Genomic DNA, 23540 nt, shown 5'->3' with positions numbered 1-23540 from the left:
TTAACTAATGCACAAATTGTGTAGGAAGTCATGTACGCAGCTGATGACACCGTGAAACAATGAACAGCCAAAAACAATAAAGAACACAGACGAGGACAATTGACATATTGACTAAACATTTACGAGTGATGCTGGTGATTTAATGAGCCAGCTAACCTGCAGGAAATTAGCAGTGAACATATTTAATGTTGTGTGTTCCGGATGACTGACCCTATGACCAGGGGGACCCTACAGACACAGGAAGGCAGTTTGTATCGGCACATTTTGTCCTTCTGATTGTTCTCAGCCCCAAATTGTTACCAAAATACTCCCCAGCAAGAAGAGGTACTTTCAGTGTTAACAGTTCAATTTCCACAGCCAGCCAGCTGTCCGTGTGACATAAATATTGTCAGTCAGGTACTCACAGAAGACACTGTTATTGGTTTTCCAGTTTTTCACTCCTGTTCCAGATTACCACAAGGTAATATTCACAAGGTGCAATATTAAAAACAATTAACTTCTTATTAATTAATTCATATTGAGATCTGTTTTAATGTGGACAGTTTAGAAAAGACGACGTTTATACCCAGAAGCACAAAACCTGCTGATAAAAAAACAGTATGAAAGCAGATATCAAAAACCTAACCTGACATTGTTCAATGGCACCATCTGGTTTGGGAGAATTTAAATTCTTCTTAATTTTAGTGATATTTCAATGACAGTGGTGTACAGGAATATATAAATTTTTAGATAGCGTTATCTACAAATGGCATGAACTACATGATGAGAATGGACATGGAAAGACGAGTGACTCACAGTTTAAAGGAGTCCCTTTATCCCCTGAAAGTGACTTTGACAGCTAGAGAGGCATCACGCCAGTGGCCTCACAGACATTTCAGCTGACGGGCTGAAGCTTCAAGTTCATGTTGAAGTTCAGGTTCAGGTTCACGGCAGAACCAAGAACCACGGCTTCCAGAAGCCACTATTTTCATTTCTATGGTCAGATTTTAATTCAAGCTGTGGAGACATAAATCAAATCATACTGGTTAAAATGATCATGCCGTAAAACATTCAGTAAGTGATATTATCGACTAGGCACATCTGTATACAATGCTCCTTAACCACAATGTCAACACATCGCGATTCAATGTAAAATATACCGGCGACTGTCATTTAGGTAATTAACAATGCAAATTTCAGTTCGTTTGGGGCTTTAAAGGGGGGGTGCTTGACGAGTTTTGATTGCAGTGCACAAACCCCTCATCTTACCTAACGACGCAGCTTTAGATGGATTGAAGTACGCAGACAGCAGCGTAATGAACGGCTGGGACACTCGCACGTGCGGATCAACCATAACCTTTACTCCATCCGCAACGATCAATGCAAGCGCAAGTGTGTAGGCTAAAGACTGAAAGGCACAAGGGTCCTGGCGACTGTCCCTGAGCAGGATGTATTTTCCTGTGGAGGCTGAGGTTCTCTCAGTCCTTCGGAGGGCAATATAAGTTCCCATAAAAGCAAAGCCGTTCAGAGGTATGACATTCATCCTATGATGAAGCAATTACGTCTCGATGGTAATGGGATGTCAATCTCGCAAAAAAAATAAATAAATAAAAATAAAAATAAACCACGTTTCATGACCATCTCTTCCCTTATAATATCATCCGAATTTAATGTTTATGGACTGGTTTCCATGAGCTTCAACAAAATAATGATATTTCTTGCGGAATGATAATGCCTCACCCTTCCGGAATAATTCCACTGATGAACAGAATGTACGCTGTCACATATACAAATTCTGTCATCCTGCAATGACCTATTAACCTATTGAGATTAATTATGTTGATGCTGGCTCTTGTTTGGTTGTCAGTATAAAGTCTACTTAAAGATTTCATTAGAATTTTTGTAAAAGGTTTATCATATGCATATTCCATTTTACTGTGAGAAATATAGATGGCAACAGGATTTATTTTGTATTTGAATTCTCGTAGATTGTGCTCTTGGCATGGGATAGGCTTATGATTGGAGAAATCAGATTGCATCCATGCCCATTGGCTTAAGCTTTGATTAATACGTTTCGGTGCCTTTATTATCTAAATCGGCTTTGCCAGCACTGCTCAGGGGAATGTGTAGCTACGCTCCAGATGCTTACACTGCTGAAAAGTCGAATTTACTTTGACACCAGACTCTCGAGCGAATTCTTATCGCTATTCTATTCCTGACACTAGGTGTCACTGCACCCAAGATATTCCGCAGCTATACTGTCGGGGTAGTTTTGCGCAGCAAAGTAAACGAAACGCAATTAACAGGGACGATATTCCTAATTTGTTTATAAATAAATGAGACTTTCAGACTAAGTTCGTACTTATTCAGTTGTGCCCGATCTGTAAAAATAATGTTATGACTTTTTTTGCTATATCACTAATATAGCGTTTCGGTTACTTCAGTAGAAACCCTAGTACGCCTCGGGGCTCAGCGGAGTGCTTCAGATACTCATTAGTGCAATTAGCAATTAAATGATTCAGCTGCAGAATTTAGCATGTTAATAGAGTTGCAGAAATTAAAATATTATTTTCAGGAAACGTGACTGCCTGCCACCGTTGTGTTACATTCATTATGCAGAAGGCTGCTCTGACATTTAAGGAATAAAGAGAGAAGGCTAAAATTGGTATTGTACTTTGGGTGTTGTCCAGTTTACGCCATGTCGCAAATCCTGACTCTCCATAAACAGTAAGATCATTTTAAGAAACCATTTGGATTATGAAGTGGGAAGAGTTTAGCGCGCACGTGTTAAAATGGAAAAGCATCTAGCGACACAGCAAGTGACGTATCATCGTGAAATCAGGTATTTTAAATCTAATTTATTCTGAATCTGTCTATCTCGATCGTCGTATGTTTATGTATAGTCATTGTGCCCAATATAAACGCATTGGCAGTACACCAGTTCTCCGCATTTCTTGCACGATATTCTTACTTTCGCGAAACAATGTGCTCTTAGGTTAAATTTAAGATTTTTAAATGTTTCATTGTGACAAAACTGTGGGTACTTATTGTGCATTTCAGCAGATGTTTAAGGAGTGGTGTCAGGGACGGATTATGGGTTGTGTGGGCCCCTGGGCAAAACGTTCGCGAGGGCCCCCCCCACCACCACCACCACCACCACCACAATTCAAGGGCCCTTGGCAGCCAAACGCCCTCCCTATAGGGTCAGGGGCCCTTGTAGGCAGAGGATCAAAGAATGTAGGCCCTCTAAAATAGACAAACGAAAATACATTGTAGATAAGCGTTGCAAATTGTTTTGGGCTAGGGGCCCCACGGGCCCCCTGCACCCCAAGGGCCCCTGGGCAGCGGCCCGGCTGCCCCGGTCCGTAATCCGTCCCTGAGTGGTGTATAACTGAACACGTTGGTTTCATAGTTTTTCAATTTATAGTCCAGGAGAAAAAGACTCTTGAGATAACAGTGAAAAAGTTACAAAAAAATAAGGATGTAATGCCACCTTGTGGTATTAAATAAAATGCATCATTTGGCATAAACGTATGCAAAATAGGTTGATGGAGGCCCTTTAGCGTGGGTTTGCACGCCGGAAGTCGTAGTCATACCTAATCCGCCTTGTTGTTGTCACAGACTTTGCTTATTGTTACACAATAGACTGAAGGCATTGACTGTTTTTGTGCCCCTTTTGAAAAAGGCGCCCCCATTATCATCATAATAATGCATTCTTTGGGTCACAGTTTGACCTCAAGTATGTATCAATATACTGTAGAATTAGCATTCAGTGATCAATGGTCATTGTTGACACAGCACACAACAAAAGGTGTCCTCTGCATTTAACCCATATGTGACAAAGCAGGGGGTAGCTAATTCAGCGCCCGGGGAGCAGGGCTTGGGGGCGGTACCTTGCTCAGGGTATCTCAGTGGTGCCTTAGTGGTCGGGGATTCGAACCAGCAGTTGTTGAATTACAAGTGCACGTCCCTAACCATTAAACCACCACTATCCACGTAAAAACTTCCTATGAACCTTTAAGATTTGGTTTTATTTTATCCAAAGTAAGGGAGGGTACTTATAATTAACTATTATAATTAATTGTGATAATTAACTGTTATAAAAAATGAGTTCATGTCTTTTAATGTCGCAGCTGCTCGCTCTGTGGCATCTGTAATCATAACAGTTTTGTCACAAAACGGAGGACATACTTGTATATTAAAGTATATTTTTAAAGTTGAAATACAGGATTCATGCAACTTGCGTAGATCTTCCTTTTTGTGCAACAGAAACATTAGCTGCAGCTGGTATCAATCTACTAAACTGACCATATGGAAATCTGAAATATTGTCTGGAATCAGGTATTTAGTGTGAATTTATTCTGCAGTGAGACTGTAATATAAAATATATCATATATACAGGACCAGTCAATAGTCTGGACACACTTGCCTTTAATGCATTTGCCTCTATTTTACCTATGCTATGCACCTTACAGTAAAAGGACTCACGGCAATTAAGTAATATATGTATATCAAACATTGCATCTACCAAGTGTTCAACATCTCACATTTTTCTGAAATTTTAGACTCTCAAAAAAGGTCCTTTTGCTTCAATGACAGCTTTGCAGACTCCTGTCATTCTTGCAACCAGCTTGCAGATGTAGCCACCTGGAATGTCTTCTCCAACAGTCCTGAAGGAGTTTCCACAAGTTCTGGTCTCAGGTTGGACACCTTGCTCTTACTCTTCTATCCAGTTCATCTCAAACCAGCTCTGTGGGGTTTAGGTCGGGGGGGGGGGGGGGGGGGATGGTGGGGGCCAGGTCGCCTGTCACAGCACTCACCTCCTTCTGTGTTCACAAGATAACGGAGTACTTGCATGACCTCAAGGTGTGCTTGGAAGAAGAATGAAACCTCATTGATCCCTGTGGGGAAATTCTCTTTTTGCTTCCCCCAACCTGCTCTCCAAGAGACCCACTCAGACGAGAATAAGCTTTGGGGTCCTAGCCAAGGGTCACCTGTGGCACCCAGGGAGCTCGGGGTTAAGGGCCGTGATCAAGGCCCATGGACAGATGATTATTCTGTCGAGGCCGGACTCATACCTACGACCTTCCGGTCACAGATACAGTGGCTTAGCCCACTGCTGTTGAAAAATGAATGATTTTTCAGTAGGTGTGTCTAGACTTTTGACTGGTACTTTAGGTCATTATGGGTAAAATGTTAGCGAAATAACGTGCTTGAAAACTCAAGCCATCCAGACTGCTGCTGTTTAATGTTAACGCGAACGGGATATATAATTTAAAATATTATTAAAAACCAAATTGTAGCGGTTCCAGAAGCATAAAGATACATTATTTATCCCTTCAATTGGAATTCTTACAACTTACTATTTAATTTAAAATCTTAAATATCTAATAAAAAATTTTATTCAAGGCTTTTATTTCAGAATTAGGGTACAAACTGTTAGGATACGTCGTGTAATTTCCATATCCAGTAGGGGGAGCCACAATGCACATCAGACTAACGGCTTCTTTTGGCAACATAACCGAAAAGTGTGATATTTAGCCATTCATACATCCATCTTCCAATCGCTTATCCAGATCAGCATATGGCACAAGCCTGGGTACACCCTGGATGGGATGCCAGACCATCACAGGGCACGAGGCTGGGTACACCCTGGATGGGATGCCAGACCTTCACAGGGCACGAGGCTGGGTACACCCTGGATGGGATGCCAGATTGCTATATTCAGTTAAAAACCCAATATGGTCCTAAAGTGACATATAAACATATTGGTCATTTTCTTATCACCATAATCATCATCGTCATCACTCTGCACATACCGAGTTTTTTTTTTTTTTAAGAGAAAAATGGTTTGGAATCTTTTGTTTAAACTTCTTTCATCTCACAACCACCTATTCTTGTCCTTGACAGGCTTGTGGAGCCTGTCTCAAGGCAGCATGGGGAACAGGTTGGGTGTGCATTCTGTAGGAGACGCCAGGAAGCCGGAGTACCTGGAGGAAATTATCACGACACGGGGAGATCATGCAAGCCCCACATTCAGAGAGTCACCGACATACAGCATCCCCCATTATTAATTCGATTAATAATAAACTGTAGCCTACCATAAAACATGGCACTGGGTATGAAACCTCGGATCGCCATGGGTTGTGTCGAAATAGCAGAAGGCAAATTGGATTATTTATGTTCTTTTCCTTGGGATATGGAGTAATTCTTTCAAGAGTTTTGTTTCGCTAGCGGAGAAGGAGTAAACGTGTGTGTTGAGGGCTGCATATAAAGCCTTCTGCTTTACAAACAGCCTGATTATGGTCCATATAATAACTGGGGATGTAATACAGTGAATATGGCAGTGCTGCTTTATTTCTGAACAGAATGATTCTGTGCATACAGTACAACACAATTACTGGAACGATCGCTTATAAAATTCTGACTTTCGAAAAAGTACTTCCAAAATTAATATATAAGTTGTAAAATGGGAAATTACGACATATGCAAAAGCTCACATCAGGATTATGCGTTGCAGAAGGTGCACAAAGACAGTCTTAGCACTGTAAGATTATATCCTGTCGTAACTTTCAGTATGCGTACAATGCTTACAAAGTAGACATTTAGAACGGTTATAAGCCTATAGAAAATGTTCCTGTAACATATATACATGTATTGTAACTGAATATGTACATTGTTAAAAAGAAACTAAACAACAGGACAAGACAAATCTTGATACACTTAAGGAAATATTCTGTATACTTAATACAGAAACGGAATGGTGTGGAATTCGGAGCTACGGCAGTGTTTGAAAGTCCCTTTGCTGTCCCCTGAATACCAGCCTTGAGCGGCAGGAGGCAAAGAGCTGCCAGATGCGGGCAGATGAGCCACTGGAAAGCGAAGCAGTACATCTCAGACAACAGCAGACAGGCTGCTAAAGTAAAGGCTTTGCGTAACACCGACGGCTTATGACTACACCTGTTACAGCAATGTACATGCGGAAACCTTATTTAATCGAAACATACATTTATGTAACAGCGAGATCTGTCCAACATGTGTAAGCCCACTGCCAAAGAAACTGTGTAAAATTATTTCACATTCTTATCCTTTACGTTTAATTTTTTTTCCTGTACATTTCTTTTTTCAATGAACACGTCAGTACTGCAAAAGTGTAAAGCTGTGGAACTTATCATTGTACTAATATTCCTTTAAAATAAGACCTTATCGACAATCGATGAAGTACCGAATATATGACACTTGTCTAACATTTGGCAAATTGTTTATTTAAAATATTTTTATCTTGATTGTTATACAGAGTTAATATTACTTATGTATTTACATACAGTAACGTTATGATATATTAATGATTTTCAGTATATACAGTTTGTATTTTTATAAATGTATGGCTTTCTCTAACAATTTAAAATTAATTTTAAACTACATTTTAGGTATAGTTTTCAGTAAATAATTTTGTGATAAAAGCAAACATGGTCAATTTATTCATATTAAAAATTCAAACTCATATAAATGGATTAAGATTTTAAAATTTAAAGTGCACAGCTTGAGACAGAGTTAAAATGACAATTGCTAATCTGGGAAATTGGCAGGGTGGATAAACTGGAACTCTACTGCAAATTTACTGTAACACTGCTGCAGTTTACACATTCAAGTACAGCCTAGTATAATTTAAATTATTTGTCTTTGATAAGTAATGTCCACCATTTGTGTGTCTTGTAAGAAGTCTTTTCGAGCAGCACAACATTTCACACACGCATGAACTGTTCTGCTGGTCCTTGTCACACAAGAATTATGATGATTTCTCCTGTTAAAGGCAAAAAAAATGGAAATTGGAGTGAGAGGTGGGTGTGTCTAACGTGAGTGTGTCAGCTTTCCACTGCGCCCTGATTGGATGGGTTTAGTCTCAGCGGATTGGTTGTGGAGGATGTCTGTGGGCGGACCGTAAGACGGTGATTCCAGATGAAACTATTAACATTCACATAAATCTTTGTAGTGTCTAAGAAACATCTGACACCCTTGTTTTCATGGTCTGAAGAAATAAAATAACAGGAAAGCGTTACTTTTTGCATCACCTTACGGAGCACAGTAAAGTCAGTCAGATATTGACCCAAGATGGCTGAAGTCTCTATTGAAGGAGCATAGACAAAGCGTGTGGCTGTATTTTCTGATCATCTCACACAGTTGCTTAATCCAACGAGAAATTGCCTGTTAATTAATGAAACGAAGCCCTATGGAATAGGGAAAGAAAGCAGCCACTGCTAAATCACTTTTACTAAGACGAGCAGGGTATGTGTGCTTGACAAGGCTCCTTGCTACCTGACACACTGACTTAGCTGAGTCTGACTGTCACAAGGCGAGAGAAAGCGTCTGGGGTTCTAACCTAACGGGCTGCTGGGAACCCACCGTCACTCATTCTTTTGGCCGGGGGTGTGTTTGCCCCCCCCCCCCCCCCCCATGGTCAGGCCATGGGCCTCAGCAGGGGGAGGAGGACATCTGGTCGTAGTCGGGACACTTGAGGAGAGCTGGGTAGTTGGAGTTCATCTGCAGCGAGGCCTCGCTGGAGATGTCCGAGGGGCTGCGACCTCGCACCCAGGCGTCCGGGTGCAGGAACTGGCCCGAGTAGTCGGAGCAGTTGCTGAGCCGGGGTCGGTAGAAGCCCGGATGCGGCCGGTACATCTCCTCTGCCGTGTACCTCTTCATGAAGAGGTAGACTGACATCACGCCTGCAGTCTGCGTGGGTAGAGGCATGGGGAGCAGGAGTGAAGAGTGATTGTAAAGGAGGACGCGTAGAGGGATTTGCCCTCACTGTAATGAAACCGACGGGCGATGGACAGTCGTTTCACCGTGGTGATTCACCTTACAGAACAAAAACCTGCAGGAGCTCCACCCATCTTACATCACTGTACTGCAACTGGAAGCTCAGCCATACAACACAATTGCCTTATTGACATCTATCCATTTTCTATACCCGCTTGTACAATGCAGGGGTCAGGAGCCTGTCCCGGGGGCTACAGATGCAAGGCAGGGAAGGACCCAGGACGGGGTGCCCAGCCACTGCAGGACACACTCACCAATGAACAATCTGGCAATGTAACCTCATCGTCTTTTTTAGACTGTGGGGGGAGACCCCACAGCGACACGGGGAGAATATGCAAACTCCACACACATGGATCCATGGCGGAGACCCCGGGTCGAACCTGGGTCCCAGAGGTGTGAGGCAACAGTGCTGCCCCTTATTCACCTATTAACCTATAATAATTCTACCCAAGAAACACAAACTTATACACAGCCGTGTAAAGTCTACATATAAAAAATTCTTTCATCAAAAAATTGTAGCCCATCAAGAAAACAAACACTTGAGCGATGAACATCTCAAAAAAGCCTGTATGGTAAACATCAGTTTGTGAAGGTAAAAGAGATTCATCAGACTTTCACCTTCGATAAAATAGAAAACAACCCCCTCTCTCCATTTATCAAGGGAGATCTCTTCACCCCTACAACTGCAACCAGATCTCCATCCATCTCCCTGATCCTCATTCTGTCTCAGCAGAAGGGTTTGATCAGTTCACTGGTCTGTTACCCTAAGACAAATACACACTGAGTGCCTTGCACACAACCACCTGCCTGCTTGGTCTGGAAACTTCTATCTGATGTTGACATGTCACATATATCTATTTAGTGAAGTCCTGTCTTACAGAAAACGTGAAAATTACCTATTCTAAGGCACAGAATAGATAAAAAATGTCTTTACACAAAAAGTAATCGAGGGCTTGATTCCTTGAAACTAGCAAGCTAATTGTGATACAAATGTCATAACACTGATCTCACATCTTATCATCTATATTTAGTAAATGTCATCTTGTTAATTTTTTACATGAAGGAGAGACTCACCTCTGTCAGCAGGAAGGAAATGGCAGCGAAGGCGAAGGACCAGCCATATTTGTAGCTGAAGTAGGCCTCGTTGCTCTTGGTCCGGTTCAGCATCTCGTCGTTGATGCTGGATATATACAGCACCAGGCCCACGACGAGCGACAAGCCTGATAGCAAAGGGCGAACAAGAGGTCAGTGCTTCCTGAGAGCATGCGGGACAACAACGGCCAGCTGCCCAGCATGTCACGGCCGTGTCAGCAAACTAGTCCTGCAAGTCACAATGGATGTCGAACACGGACTGCTTTCATTGTGCTTTATTTTTAGCACTCATTCCCTCCGTCTCTGCCAGGAATTGGATGGATGTTCTTCCCTTACTTTGTTTATTTCTCTGTTTTTGTTTCTCTCCCTTTGGACATCTGACACCCTTCGAAGTTCCTGGGAGCTGTATAAAGCCTAGATTGGCATAAGAGGAGAACTGCAACCCCCGCCCCCTCCTCCTCCTCGACACCCCCACAGGCCAGGGCTAGGAAAAGGTACCCGAAAGGATGAAGAAGATGCCAGACACGAAGGCGAGGATGGTGCGGTGCGGGCGGATGTGTCCAATGTTACTGAGCACGAAGCCGATGAACATGAAGAAGAGGCTGACCAGGGGGAACGGCGTCGCCGAGCGGATCATCTCTGTGGGAAAGGCAGAGAGTGGCCAGAGCATAAGCACCTCATGAACTGCTCACGGTGTGCAAAGTCTCACATCACAGGGGCAGAATCAAAGTCAACATGGTAAACTGGATGGAGGGCCTACCATTGCTCTTGCTTGTTTTTATATAACCTCATGAAAAGGCTTCCCTCACAGCGAAACAGAAACTCTCCTCTGCTTCTAACCGGCATATTTTTTGCATGTCGAGCTGTACCCATAATGCTCTGGGAGACATACACTCACCATAATGATGATGTCACCCCTCTCACCTGCGTGTGACTGTGCCACACATTTTACATTTAAAATATATCACTGACGTTCTCCAGGGTGCCAGGAATCGGGAAAGTCAGTGGTGTGGTTTCGTTTGGTTCACTGAGCAGGTCGATCGTTTCGGGACAGGCCGTTGTTTTCACGTGCCCTGAATTCACGCAGCTGGTTATTAGCAGGAGTGACGCTCTTGCCGCCCTCACTAGTGCCTCTCAGGTGCTGCAAGGCAGCAATTTCTACCAAGCTAATGGCTAGATGCCACGCAATTATAATCCCCGGCAGCTTCATTATAGTGTTTACCTGGATCCTGCGAAAATTACCCAGACGCCGGAGACCTCGGAAGCTCACTTTTGCTCCCTGCTGGCCGAAGCGGCATGTTAAGATTTTTGAGGGCTTCTGTATTAAAGCTCCCAGAAGTTCTCCTTCAGCGAACCATCATGTCACACCTCACTTCTCAAATAAGAATCTTCTTAAGAGGAGAAATGCAGGTAAAAACGATCAGGGGTGAATCTTTAAGGACCCCACTGAGGTTCTGGCCTATGGATCGTTCTGATCAAAGAGTCAGCCGCTTTACCGCCCAGGGACTCTCCGGGGCGCACTGGCACTATGCTGGGTATTTATGTAATCAGAAAGGTGTCATTTTTATAAGGAACTACGCTTGTAATTCTGCCGTTACACAATCGGAGGCTGCATGGGCTGAGGTGTTAATAACATCTGTTGTAGCAGCGCTGAAGGTTAGCTTAGCTTGCAGTCAGCATGCAGCATGTGTAAGGGGCAGATAAACAGGATGCAGCACTCACTGAGCACGCTGATGGTGGACTCCGAGGTCATCTGCACGTTCATGGGCATGACGTACTCGATGGTGAAGCAGCGGCCCGTCTCCTCACCTGCAACGGCGCGGACACAATGGCGGGTTCTCGTCACTCGTGGCAACAGTGTGGCAATGCTGACATCAGTGCCTGGGCAACAGCGGCGCGGCAAAGGAGGATCAATGCTCCTTGAATTCTTATTTTATGGCAGATGGGGGAGGGGAAATAAAGACGGAAAGACTGAAAAGCATATGGCACCCAGTCATGTTTAGACCGAAGCAAGTGTGACGTGGTTTGATGAATCACAAGCTCTGGCATGATTGCGAAGCCCTAATGTGTTTTCGTGGGAGAGCTGCTAGAATATTCCTCCGTTTCCCCCCATTCCGTCCAACTGCGCGATCTGAAAATACGGGGGATTTTTGAAACCGCACAGCTATCATTATGCTTGCAGCGGACGCAGGGGTGGTCACTCTCCTGAGAAATAGCAGTCCGACCCCCACCACAGACACAAAAATAAATCCTCTCAATCCCTGGATACTGTGAAAGATTCCGATTTGCAAAAAAAAAAATACGGACAGGCTGAATTCAATCCTCACGGCTTGTCTGAAGTGTATCATCAAACCCAGAGGAAATGATGTGTAATGTTCAGGACGTGTTTTACCCTCTGGAAACAAACACATACTGTAGCGGGTTTCACCCTGCAGTGGCTTCCAGTGCTTAAGGTACCGTGCTCAGTAAGGCCGATCTCAGCAGCAAAGCAGCTTGGTACTTGGGTGGGAGACCCCCTGGGAGTGCTTTAAGCCAGGTGTCTCCAACTCCGGTCCTGGAGAGCTACTATCCAGTAGGTTTTCTATCCTACCTGGCTTCTGATGAGCCACACCTGTTCCTGGTATTTACCTGAGCACAGGTGTGGCTCATCAGAAGCCAGGTAGGATAGAAAACCTACTGGATAGTAGCTCTCCAGGACCGGAGTTGGAGACCCCTGCTTTAAGCTTTGACAGGTGTTGCGTGACTCTGCAGATTAAGAGTCTGTGTCCAGAAGGTTGCTGGTTCATATCCCATGACCAGCAAAGAAGTGCATTGAGCCCTACAGCAAGGCGCTTAACTCCAACTACTTTGGAGGGGGGCTGGATAAATGGTTGACCTTCATACTTGGCCTTCAAGCCTCGCTCTCACCTGTATGTGTGTGTGTGTGTGTGTGTGTGTGTGTGTGTTCCAGGTATACATTATATTGTGGGAACATAAAAACCTGTTATTTTGATGTTGTGGGGACCATTTTTTCGGTCACCGCTAGGAGAAATTCATTTTTTGTTTGGTTACTTATGATTAAGGTTAGGGCTGGGTAGGGGTTAAGGTTGTCATTGTTTTGCTCATAGAAATGAATGAATGGTTCCCACAAAGATATGTATACAGATCTGTGGTCTGTGTGTGTGAGAGACTCACAGGAGAGGACCATGAGGAATGTGATGACAGGATTTCATTGTACTTGTGATGTGCTCAATAACAATAAAGGGTTTTCTATTCTAAGGCAAGACAACATGTAAACAACTGTGTGAGAAATGTCAAGCCAATATTCGCCAACGCTGGCTGCCCCCTTCCCAGAAAGCCCTGAAGCCACCTGGCCTGTCACTAGTCACGTTTGCTGCAGGCTGCAGAGCTGCTGTAACAGACGTGTACCATGCCGGGAGACGTGGCGATGGAGGCCCTCGCTGAGCGTTTCATTGGAGGCTGGCGGGTCGCTCGCCGAGCCTCCGCCCATACCGCTGATGACATGAGCCAGCGGGGGGAGCACCGGCCGGCTGTTCACGCTCCGCCCGGGGTCCCCCACAGGTGTGCAGAGATGGTGCAAATTCACAGCTGTGGAATCCTGCCCCTGGGCTGATACTCACACACAAAAAGGAGTTTTAATTCAGGCTGAACCGCTGGGGATCTGTAACCTACATCATTAGTCCTTCTGAGTTGTGTCCACTTAATCACCGATCCCACCAATGACGGGAGCCTCCACTTCTGCGGGCCTCATCATTTGATGGTCCTGACAATGCATGGAGCTTCTTCGATAAAATTAGCCCAAAAGGTACTTATAAAAAGCCAGTTTGCCACTGGCCTTTAGAACTCCTTTCAATATGATTATTTCAGTGAAGAAAAGCAGATATTTCTGTAATTTATATTGCCATTGCTATTTAATCTACCCATAATATGTGATTCAGAGGGGTTTTTCATTTCCAAAAAGGAAAGCAGGCTTTATAAGCACGACAGGATACTGCAGCCGATTTCTTTAACTGGCAGCTGAAAAAAAAGTAAAGTCCTTTTCTGCATTTAAACCATGTCTAATTCCGAACGGCAGCAGTACTGGATACATTTCTCAATAAACACGGAAGCGACACCCCAGACGAATGTATTCACTAAAGCTGAAAGGCCGAGATGGTGTCATACATTAAATAGATTGGCATAATCACTGAATCATGCTTCAGATTTAAAGGTTAACAACGCAGTTAAATTCGATGTCAGACATTTCCGATATGCTAAAGACTGACTGACAAAAGGCATTGTGACTAGCAAGGTTTACCGTCATTCATCATATAGCGCCAGAAGTCAGTAAAATATGAAAATATAAAATCTTGAGTGTATTACAAAGCTTGTATAAACAAAGATGTTATAAAAGTTTCAATGATGGTAATTATGGCATTATAAGATATATAGTATAATTATTGCACTATTACATCTTCAAATTCATAAAAAAAAAATACATATACATAGTTGATATGTAAAATAAAGAATGTTACAGCCCCTCTGTTATTAAGAACGGCTTATATTTTACTGAGAGAGGCTTCAAGATTCTGTGGTCCAGTGGATTCTGTGAAACAGCTGTTTTTCTGAGTTTGAATCGTTTTCTCAATTATAGCAGGATTTAATATCAACTTGAACTATATATAACTGCTCCAATGAACTTTCTTTTTATCACCTTCCTGTGAACTTATCAGTAAAATGAGAACAGTGGCACATTATTTAGCAAACCTTCTGCAAGCTGTTGTGATGGCAGACTGTTCTCATCATGGCAGAAAACACCAGCCGGGTTTGGATGATGCTTCAGGAGTCGTCATGCATTAAGGTCTCAGGGCCGACAGAACCCGTCCACCTCCGAACATGATAACGAAAGGATTTCCTCTGCTTGGCGAGTCCCGACCCAGCGATGAGATTAAGTGGATTGATGTTTATTGGCAGCAGAGCGCTCAGTCTGGGTCAGGGAGTCCTGCTCAGTCTGGGTCAGGGAGTCCTGCTCAGTCTGGGTCAGGGAGTCCTGCCCACTCAACAACAGGGTCACTCAATTTCTACTGCTGCATCTGTGTGATGGCTGAAGAGCTGTGTCCATTACGCCAGGTCCAGGAGAGACATGTGTGGTCAGACCTCCTATGGATGGAGACATTTCACTAAAAATGATGTCACCTGTAAATCAGGTGTCCACAAGATGGATTCCATTTAGATTCGGTGCTTGAATCAGCTTGCTGTCTACCCTTGGGTAGCAATGACCTAACTGTGATGCAAGACAAAGACCTGACTTTGGAAGTTAACGTCTGATCAGTGGCCTGCGTCTCCGAGGCGGAGAGGGCTGAAGTTGGCGCTTCTGGCTGTGCTATGCAGGATGACTCTGATGACAGAGGAGGCGGTGGATGGTTTTAACCTTAGGGAGGTGTGGTGACCTCCACCATTCAACACCGCAGCCTGGGAGAAGTATAAGATAGCTGGGAAAGGTTGGGGTCCAGGTTAGTGTGTCCCGACATGCTGAGGGCGTCGCTGATGGGTTTCAGCTTATGGGTGCCGAGATCTTTTAGAAAAGCTGGTAAGTCACGGATGGAAAGAGGTACGATCTTTATGGATCCACCTGCCCCCTTTGGTATGTGCAAACAGAGAGGTAGGAGGGGCCAAGACTGATGCCCCCGTTACAGAGCAGCATGATCTGTACGTCTGCTAATTATTCAAGAGGCACCCGGCTATGATGTGAGCCAGACTTGCTGGCGTGGGGCACGTCGTGCGATTGGGTTACAAGCCTCCCTCTCCCCAGCAGGGGTCACTGCGGAGCACTGCATGCGAGGCACACAAGAGGGGTGCGGCGGACAGGCAGATGCGGGTGCCACTCATCAGCGAATGAACCTTGGGAAGTCGTCAGGATGCACAACTGACACCATTATGATGGAGACGGAATGAAGGAATGAATGGGTTAACGAAATGAAATGAAAAGGGTATGAAGGCTGCACTTTACCAGCTAAACCAATAAGCAATAACGGGTAGGGGAGATGTACTATGCTCACTATACAAATCTCACATACAGACATTGGTATTGCTGTTAATTGCTTAATTAATTAATTGCTTAACAATACATGTTACACTGGTGTATTGTAGTTAACAATGTCAAACCTAGAATAATTACGCAGAAACTGTTATCTAGATGTCAACCGTGCGTATCTCTGCAATCTGACCTAGATAAGCTGTTATATTTTCAGTGTAAATTCCAGCAAATCAAATTAATACATTTAGACTTCAGGTTTTCTTTGTGTTCAATTCTGGTAATCAAGTAACCCTGTCATTCTCTGGAATGGCCGACAGGGGGCGCCGAGACTCACCTGCCTGGAAGCAGACCCTCCAGAGGCCCGAGTGCAGAGACATCTTGATCTCAGTGCTCTGGTTCAGGGGCAGGATGACCCCCTCCTCCAGGTAGAGCCAGTAGTCGGTGCTGACGGCGATGCCCAGCAGCCCCAGGCCGCAGACGGCGAACACGCTGCTCAGCAACGTCAACGCTTTCCTGCCGCATATGCTCATTCCACAGACTCTCCAACAGGGGGCGCCGGCAGTGAAATAGGGAAGGCTGCACAAGAGGCGGAGTGAATAGAAGAGTCGGGTCACGTGTGTGGACACGGGAACCCGACCGAGCTCCATTCCATTATTTAAAAGTTCAAAGAGCTTACAGAATACAAAGGATTTACGCGGCTGAACCCAATCAAGCTCTGCATCAGCAAGATGAAAATCCAGATCAGAGAAACGAATGTGACCAGCGATTCACAACGTAATTACATATCAACCGTCGGAGTGTTAAGAGATACAAATAAATATGAGATCTAAGAGTCCATGAAAAAAATAACTGGTGAAGTTCAATGACACGACTGGGACACAAGGCACAGAATGGTACAGAGGATTCCTGTCTCGCAAGCATATCGTACATACTGTGCCAGGCTGACTCTTCAGCACACGGCTCTCGATAAGGTCACAGTACGGACATATGCGCTAAAAGACTTCAGTTGCTGGGGTAACAGAATGAGACAGGATCTCTTAGGACATCACTAGTGGTGTCAATAGTGTACCCAACAGAATTACAACCACACTAAACAACGTTGTGACAAGAAATTGTTGTTTATTACGACAAGACCCAAATTAAGCTATATCTTAGCGTGTTATCACCCAATAAAGAATTAAATTACCTTAATTACACAGGGATGTGTCCAATTTTTTTTATAAATCCTTTATTCTTTTAATCTTACAAATGTCTACTTCCATTCCCAATCTGCATGTGAGATGGGACGAGAGTTTATCAGCCGACTGATAAAGCAGGCCATATCGCGTTTTCTCAAACTCCACAGCAGCTGCTTCCTTGTCTTTCGCCTCCTCTAACTCGTCTCGTTTCACTCCTAAAACCTTAATGAAGTCCTCATTCCAGCTTCCGTCTCCGCTCTCCTGTCTGGTCCCGACCGAAGCGCGTCTTACACTTTTACGCTGTTTACTACAAGGTGTTGCACCAACGCTGCAGGTACACCGTCAGTGACATGGCGTCTAGGGGAGACCGTCGATGACTTGATGAATCACTTGTGCTGCTGGTGTGAGGTCAACGACCCCTCCCATTAAGACTGCAGACCGCGAACAGAGATGGAGATGGGGGGGAGATGTGATAGATAGAGGAGGGTAGCTAGATGCCATGGCTGCTGATAGGATACTGGAAAATGCTGTGGGATACTGAAGCCTTCCACCCGGATACGGAATGGTATCGCTATACTGTATTTACTCAACATCCCTCCCAGATTCCTGCTTTTGATTGTCCGCAAGGCCGTGGGTTTGTTTTCAACACTGATTGGGACTAAATTAGCCCCAATCCTCCCGCCCCATCTAAACACACGGTACTCTCACAATACTGGTAGGGTCACGTCCTCACCATCTATACCCAGATGTATGTCCTTGATTGTCCGGCATCTGAAACTGTGCTCTGGTTCCAGTCTGCCAAGGATGCCACACCCACATTTGCTTCAAGCACCGAGACGTTTCAGACATTCGAGGATTAAAAGGTGTAGAGGGCACCATTAACCGCTCTTCGTTGTGTATGGTGTAGCATCCCGTGAGCATGTCAGCGCTGCAGAGGTGGGTTTCTTTGTGGTGGTTTGCGTCAAGTGCTTTTGACTGCATGCCGTCATGCGCTTCCACATGCGAATAGACAAGGTGTGTGTGCCTACCCATGGGTGCTTCAGGCACCAGAGCCTGATGTGGACACACTGGGGGTTTGGAATCACCTGCAGCTACAGTAACTCAGTTATTTTTATTTATTGTCCAAGTGGGGTGTGAATTATTTCCTTCAACAGAAGATACTGAAGAAGTGCAATTTCACAGAAAGATCCTCGGGGAAGGAGGACCTCATATCTGGGGTGTGAAAGCAGGAATAAATTTCTCAAATACTAACTTATTTATTCCTAGGTATTTTTGATGCACGGAAGCGTACACTCTCAGATCTGTAATTGCTCTATCCTAGCTCCAGCCCCCGAGTTTCATGAACTCATTTCTAAGACCATTACACCAATCTGTGGATTGCAAATAGAGTTAAGAAAATTTTCTGCAATTGTCAAAAAAAATTAGTTTAGTCTGCAGCATCATCGGGGACTGCACCCCGCCTATTGTGGGACCCACCTCCTAATTTTATCGCATAGGCACTTTATCGCTCTGTGAATGTTAGCTTGACATTGACAGTGGTCATGACACCTGGCCAACGTTTTTTGGTGAGGGAGGGGGCAAAAACTTTAGGAACCACTGCTTTAAATGAGGCTGCTGAAGGCCCATGCACTCTGTTGGGGTTAGGGTTGAAAAACAGAGAACCAGAGAATAACAGCCAGGCAAAATGCTGAGAAAAGTGTATGAGTAACTTCTGACCAATGGGGAGGCGAGACCTCCGCGAATGGGATAAGCCCCTCCCTATTCTTTCTCCTCACCTTTCATTCGTCCTTGATGGAGAGGCATGCTGCTCTGCAACACACTTCTATTCACTCACTCATTCACTGCCAAATTGCTGCTATTATCGCGTGTGACTCTGACGGAACCACAAGCCTGATACGAACGACCCGACCGGATCATAATAGAGCGGGAAAAGCCGCACAGAGCTGTCCAATGGGAGCCAAATTAGTGAAGAACAGGAGCAATGCGTGCCTCGGCTGAGACTCGGCGGGTGAAGAAAGGGACCAATCAGCGGAATTCTGCCACGGCACGCGGCACCATCCTGAGGGCCTTTGTGCGGCTGAATGCCCAGACCTGCGGGGGGCGTAGCACACCCCCCCCAGGCTGCCGCTCGCCTTCTTAGCACCAGGGGCACTTCTTTTGGGACAGGCAGGCTGCAAAGGCCTCATTACAGGCCGCTCCTGCCTCTCCCAGAGCCTGGTCCCGGCTCCCACCTACTACTCAGTCATTTTTAACGGTCCTGCCACTCCGAGTTTTGCCATCGCCCGTCTGGGAATCAAAATGACATGTGTGTCCATTTGTGGCTGCGCCGTGCCTAACTGGAAAACTATATGGAGGCACACGTTTTAATACTCAAGCTATTACCCGACTTTGAGGGAGCACTCTGGAATTCATAAAAGACATAATGAAGGATGTGGAGAAAGCACATGACTGCAGTGCTGTGCGCCATTACTGTACATGGGAAAAACATAAAGATGGCTGGTGGGTACTAAGGAACATCTCCGATCCATACGGTAAGATGGATGCAGGCCCAGATGTCCTGATGAGCGTCCCCGCAGGGTGAAGGGGCAGCGTGGGGCGGGGGGGGGCCCACGCCAGCATACCAGAGGCTTCATCGAGACATAAATGGAAGTCATGAATCACTTCCTTAGTGGTTCTTACTACTTCCTGTATACTGAAATCTTCCCAGTCATCAGTCCCGGCCAATAGGGGTCAAGCTCTTACTGCTGGCTGCTCTTTCTTCATATAATGGGCTTTCCAGCAATCAGACCAAAATAGCAGCACAGACAATAGAGCGTGTGGATGAAGGCGGGTGATGGAATGAAAGAAAAAGGTTTTCTTTCAGGCCCTCTGTCTGAACGCAATGTGACTCTTCCCATGGACGGCAGCCACTCTTCACGCTGGAAAAGCAGAGGCCCACAGATGGAAGGATCTGGAAAATCAGGGGGAGCCAGATGGAAAGTAACGGAGTCGGGACGGGAAAACAGTTGGCGTCTCTCTTGCTCGTCGCTATTAACAGTCAGAGCACTTACTGTCTGCAGACGGCAGGAACAGGAAGGATTTGCCCTCGAAAACTTCGGGCAACTTTGCTAGTAGAGAACGAACTCGAGGCCACGAGCCCATAAAGGCTACGAAGAGAGAAGCTACAACTGTAGAAGCTGAAATTATAACGTGAAATTAAGCGAAAAGCCGTCCTCTCGCTAACAGGTCAGTCAACAAGTGTTCTACGTGCATTTACCCTGCACGCTTTGGTGAAGAGCGGTTTACCACCATTAGCCTCCATCACCAACTGGAGAGACCTGCTGTGTCCATGGTGGACAGGCTCTGGAGAAACACCAGAACCATTTCTTGGGCATCTGGAAACCGACAAGCGAGGTCTTCCGAACAAGACAGACGTTTTGCTGTGAAGGGTAAACCGTGAAGCCATTAAAACTCTGGGTTGCATATATATTCTAAATAATATTCTGCAAAAGGTTTTAGGCTAGGGAGTTATGGTCCTTATGGAATTTGAATATACCATGCTGAACTTCATAAATAATGTAAAGTTATTTGCCATTAATAATAGAGTCCAAGTATAAATAGATTTGGCTGGGGCAAATATTTTATGCCTTGGTTCCAGGTCCCACCCTGATTTTTCTTAGGAAAACAAGTAAGTGATGGATGGGCGGATGAAGGGATGGATAGATGGTGTATGTACTTGCATCCTCTCCAGGATCTTCTCCTGCCTCCTTTCCTAGGAGAAGCTCCTGTATCAGATAAGCAGGTAAGCGGACGGATGGGAAATTTATCTATAAAACAGAAGGTATCTATTTGCATGTTACAAGGATCCAACCCACATGTAACACACTTCATGGAGACCAAGGACATCCCGCCTTGCAGACCTTTACCCTCAGCTTTGGTCTCTGTTTAGGTGATATGTGGTTTCCCTGCATGAGACACACGTCTGACTCTCCTCGGGAGAGGAGCTGTTACTCTCTGCCGTCTCGAAAAGCTTCTCTCTCTGTGCTCTAGTACATTCTTTGCATGCCAACAAATACGTTTTTATTATTATTTAATTTCAAAATATAGGCCATCAGTGATTCATCCTTTTGTCGCCGCGCTCTGGTTCCACAATGTTTCATTAGCCCAGTGGTCCCATTTCCCCAGGGGACAGGGCAGATACTCAGCTTGCTTCTAGAAGATTCAGAAATAACTGACTGCCATGGTACGGGGAAGACCGAACATGGAATGGACTGAGTTTTTATCTAAATGTGACTGGCTTCACAGACACACACACACACACACACACACACACACACACAGACAGTGTTCTCCTCTTTCACGTCGATGAAGACTCATACCCCAAAATGTGTCTTCCCGCACAATACGAGACCATGCATCTGCCAAATGCGCGAAAGCCCCCTGTATGCGCTGACACAAGTACGCACACAACGAAAAACACTCAGAGGAAAACCAGCATCAACATCAAGCCCACAGTCAGGAGCAGAAGGATAAGGCAGCTTAAGACTTTCTCCAGATGTGACGCCGAACAAGGCCATGTCACAAGGGGCCAGGAGGGAGGAATTAGGACTTTATCTGAGGATCGCGCCCCTCATTCAAGAGATTTCATCTTCAATGATCGCTGAAGAGACACACAAGAGCGAGAAGGGCCTTCGTGTAGTGGAAGTGGAAGCAGGTTCAGCTATCAGCATCTGGGTATGTTTACTCATTATGTAGTATAACACACGGTGTACATATATACACAGTAAATACAAAAGGATGAGGTGGGGAAAAGCCTTGTAGTCTTGTACGCCCACAGGTAATACAAACAAAGAACACAGACGCAGAGCAATGAGGCCGTGATCAAAGACTCAATGATGCCACATTACACAGCCAATCCAACACAGTGCAGCTGTGCTTCCCCATACAGAATGTAGCTTCGGGGCAACCTGTCACTACGTCTTACGTAAGAAATAGGTCAGGCTGTGGGACTGGCGCACCTTGCCTGGGACAAAGGACAAGAACCCAAATAACCCGGTGGCCATCTTAGATTCAGGTCAAGTAAGGGCCAAGCCTGAGCTCAGCAAACTAAACGAGGGGGAGGCAATGAAAAGGGAAGAGCGCTGGAACACTTAGAACCCTGAACTCAAAAGCTTCCCATTAAATCAAGTCCATTATGCAAATCCATGATGTACAATGAGTACATTGAGTCATACCGCTTCTCTGTGAAATGAAGCGATTGATTGTCATTGTTGGCACAACAACGAAATTTGTCGTCTGCATTTAACCCATATGTGACATCGTGACGTGGCAGGGGGCAGTGCTTGGGGGCGGTACCTTGCTCAGGGTACCTCAGTGGTAACTTGCTGGTTGGGAATTCGAGCCTTTTTATTACTCTATGCCTTGGCAAAAAGAGACAGCAGGTTATGACGCCGCACGATGCCTTGATTGTCTTCACAACAAACAGTATTACAGGGAAACGCAACAAAAACGGGTGTATAGCAGAGCTTATGCAGTCAATGACTATTTCATTAAGGATGCCTACCTAGTACTGGGTAGGACCCACTTTGATTCCAGAACCACTTCAAAGGTACATGAGTTGTGTGCTGCCCACCACTGTAGTACTGAGCTGTTATTTTTGCACCTGTGGATTCCTGGTAGCTTCAAAGAACCTGGCCTTTCTCCTGTGACCTGGCTCATTAACAAGGTGTCTTCAGCCACAGAACTGCAATTGACTGGGTGATTTTTGTTCAACACATCTTTCTGTGTAAAGTGTAGATGCTGCAGAGCCTGATAATCTCAGAAGGGTGGCTGTTTCTGGTCCAGTTCACAGGGAACGTTCTAACGGTCAGGAAACTTTAGCCCAGGGGTCTCCAACTCCGGTCCTGGAGGGCTACTATCCAGTAGGTTTTCTGTCCCACTTGGCTTCCGATGACCCAGACCTGTTCCTGGTATTTACCTGAGCATAGGTGTGGCTCATCAGAAGCCAGGTAGGATACAAAACCTACTGGATGGTAGCTCTCCAGGACCGGAGTTGGAGACCCCTGCTTTAGCCGAAGACAAAGTTGGCAGAGAACGTTCTTACTGTAACATTAATAGAACGTAATTTCCAGGTTTTACATTTTAACAAACGTTCCGTCAATGTTAATACAATAATATTATTACCTGAACAACTGCAATTAATGCTGAAAAATATCATTTTATAATTAAGGATTCTATATAAAACCACAATATGCATATATTATGAACATCTCACCCAGCGTTGTACCCATGACCTTCAAAGGGCAAAGCATCAAAGTTACTGGGTGCTCTACCGTGCCTTTTCTCTGTGTTCATTTTATTAGTCTTGGTAGCAGTGGGATAAAGTTCTGGGACTATCAGGAAAACTGGACACATTTCCATACCTTAATCGTAACATTCGGTAAACGTTCCTAGACTGAAAAATTGTTAGCGGGCGAAGA

The 23540-nt window shown here is 45.0% G+C and overlaps 1 protein-coding gene across 3 annotated transcripts in view; it reads right to left on the bottom strand.

The window, feature by feature from the left end:
- Window positions 1–6318: 6318 nt before the first annotated feature.
- LOC125743099 (voltage-dependent calcium channel gamma-5 subunit) overlaps window positions 6319–23540 on the bottom strand; it is a 29327-nt gene continuing 12105 nt past the window's right edge. For all 3 annotated transcript variants that reach the window (XM_049015769.1, XM_049015772.1, XM_049015770.1), the window contains exons 2-6: window positions 16239–16480; window positions 11611–11697; window positions 10387–10527; window positions 9871–10016; window positions 6319–8709 (exon numbers count right to left, since the gene is read on the bottom strand). In XM_049015769.1, coding sequence (XP_048871726.1) covers window positions 8452–8709; window positions 9871–10016; window positions 10387–10527; window positions 11611–11697; window positions 16239–16480 — 874 coding nt within the window. In that variant the 3' untranslated portion in view covers window positions 6319–8451. The remainder of the gene's footprint in view (window positions 8710–9870; window positions 10017–10386; window positions 10528–11610; window positions 11698–16238; window positions 16481–23540) is intronic.

Source organism: Brienomyrus brachyistius, chromosome 5 (genome assembly GCF_023856365.1).
Source record: "Brienomyrus brachyistius isolate T26 chromosome 5, BBRACH_0.4, whole genome shotgun sequence".
NCBI lineage: Eukaryota > Metazoa > Chordata > Actinopteri > Osteoglossiformes > Mormyridae > Brienomyrus > Brienomyrus brachyistius.
This window is presented reverse-complemented; position numbering and strand designations above follow the sequence as displayed.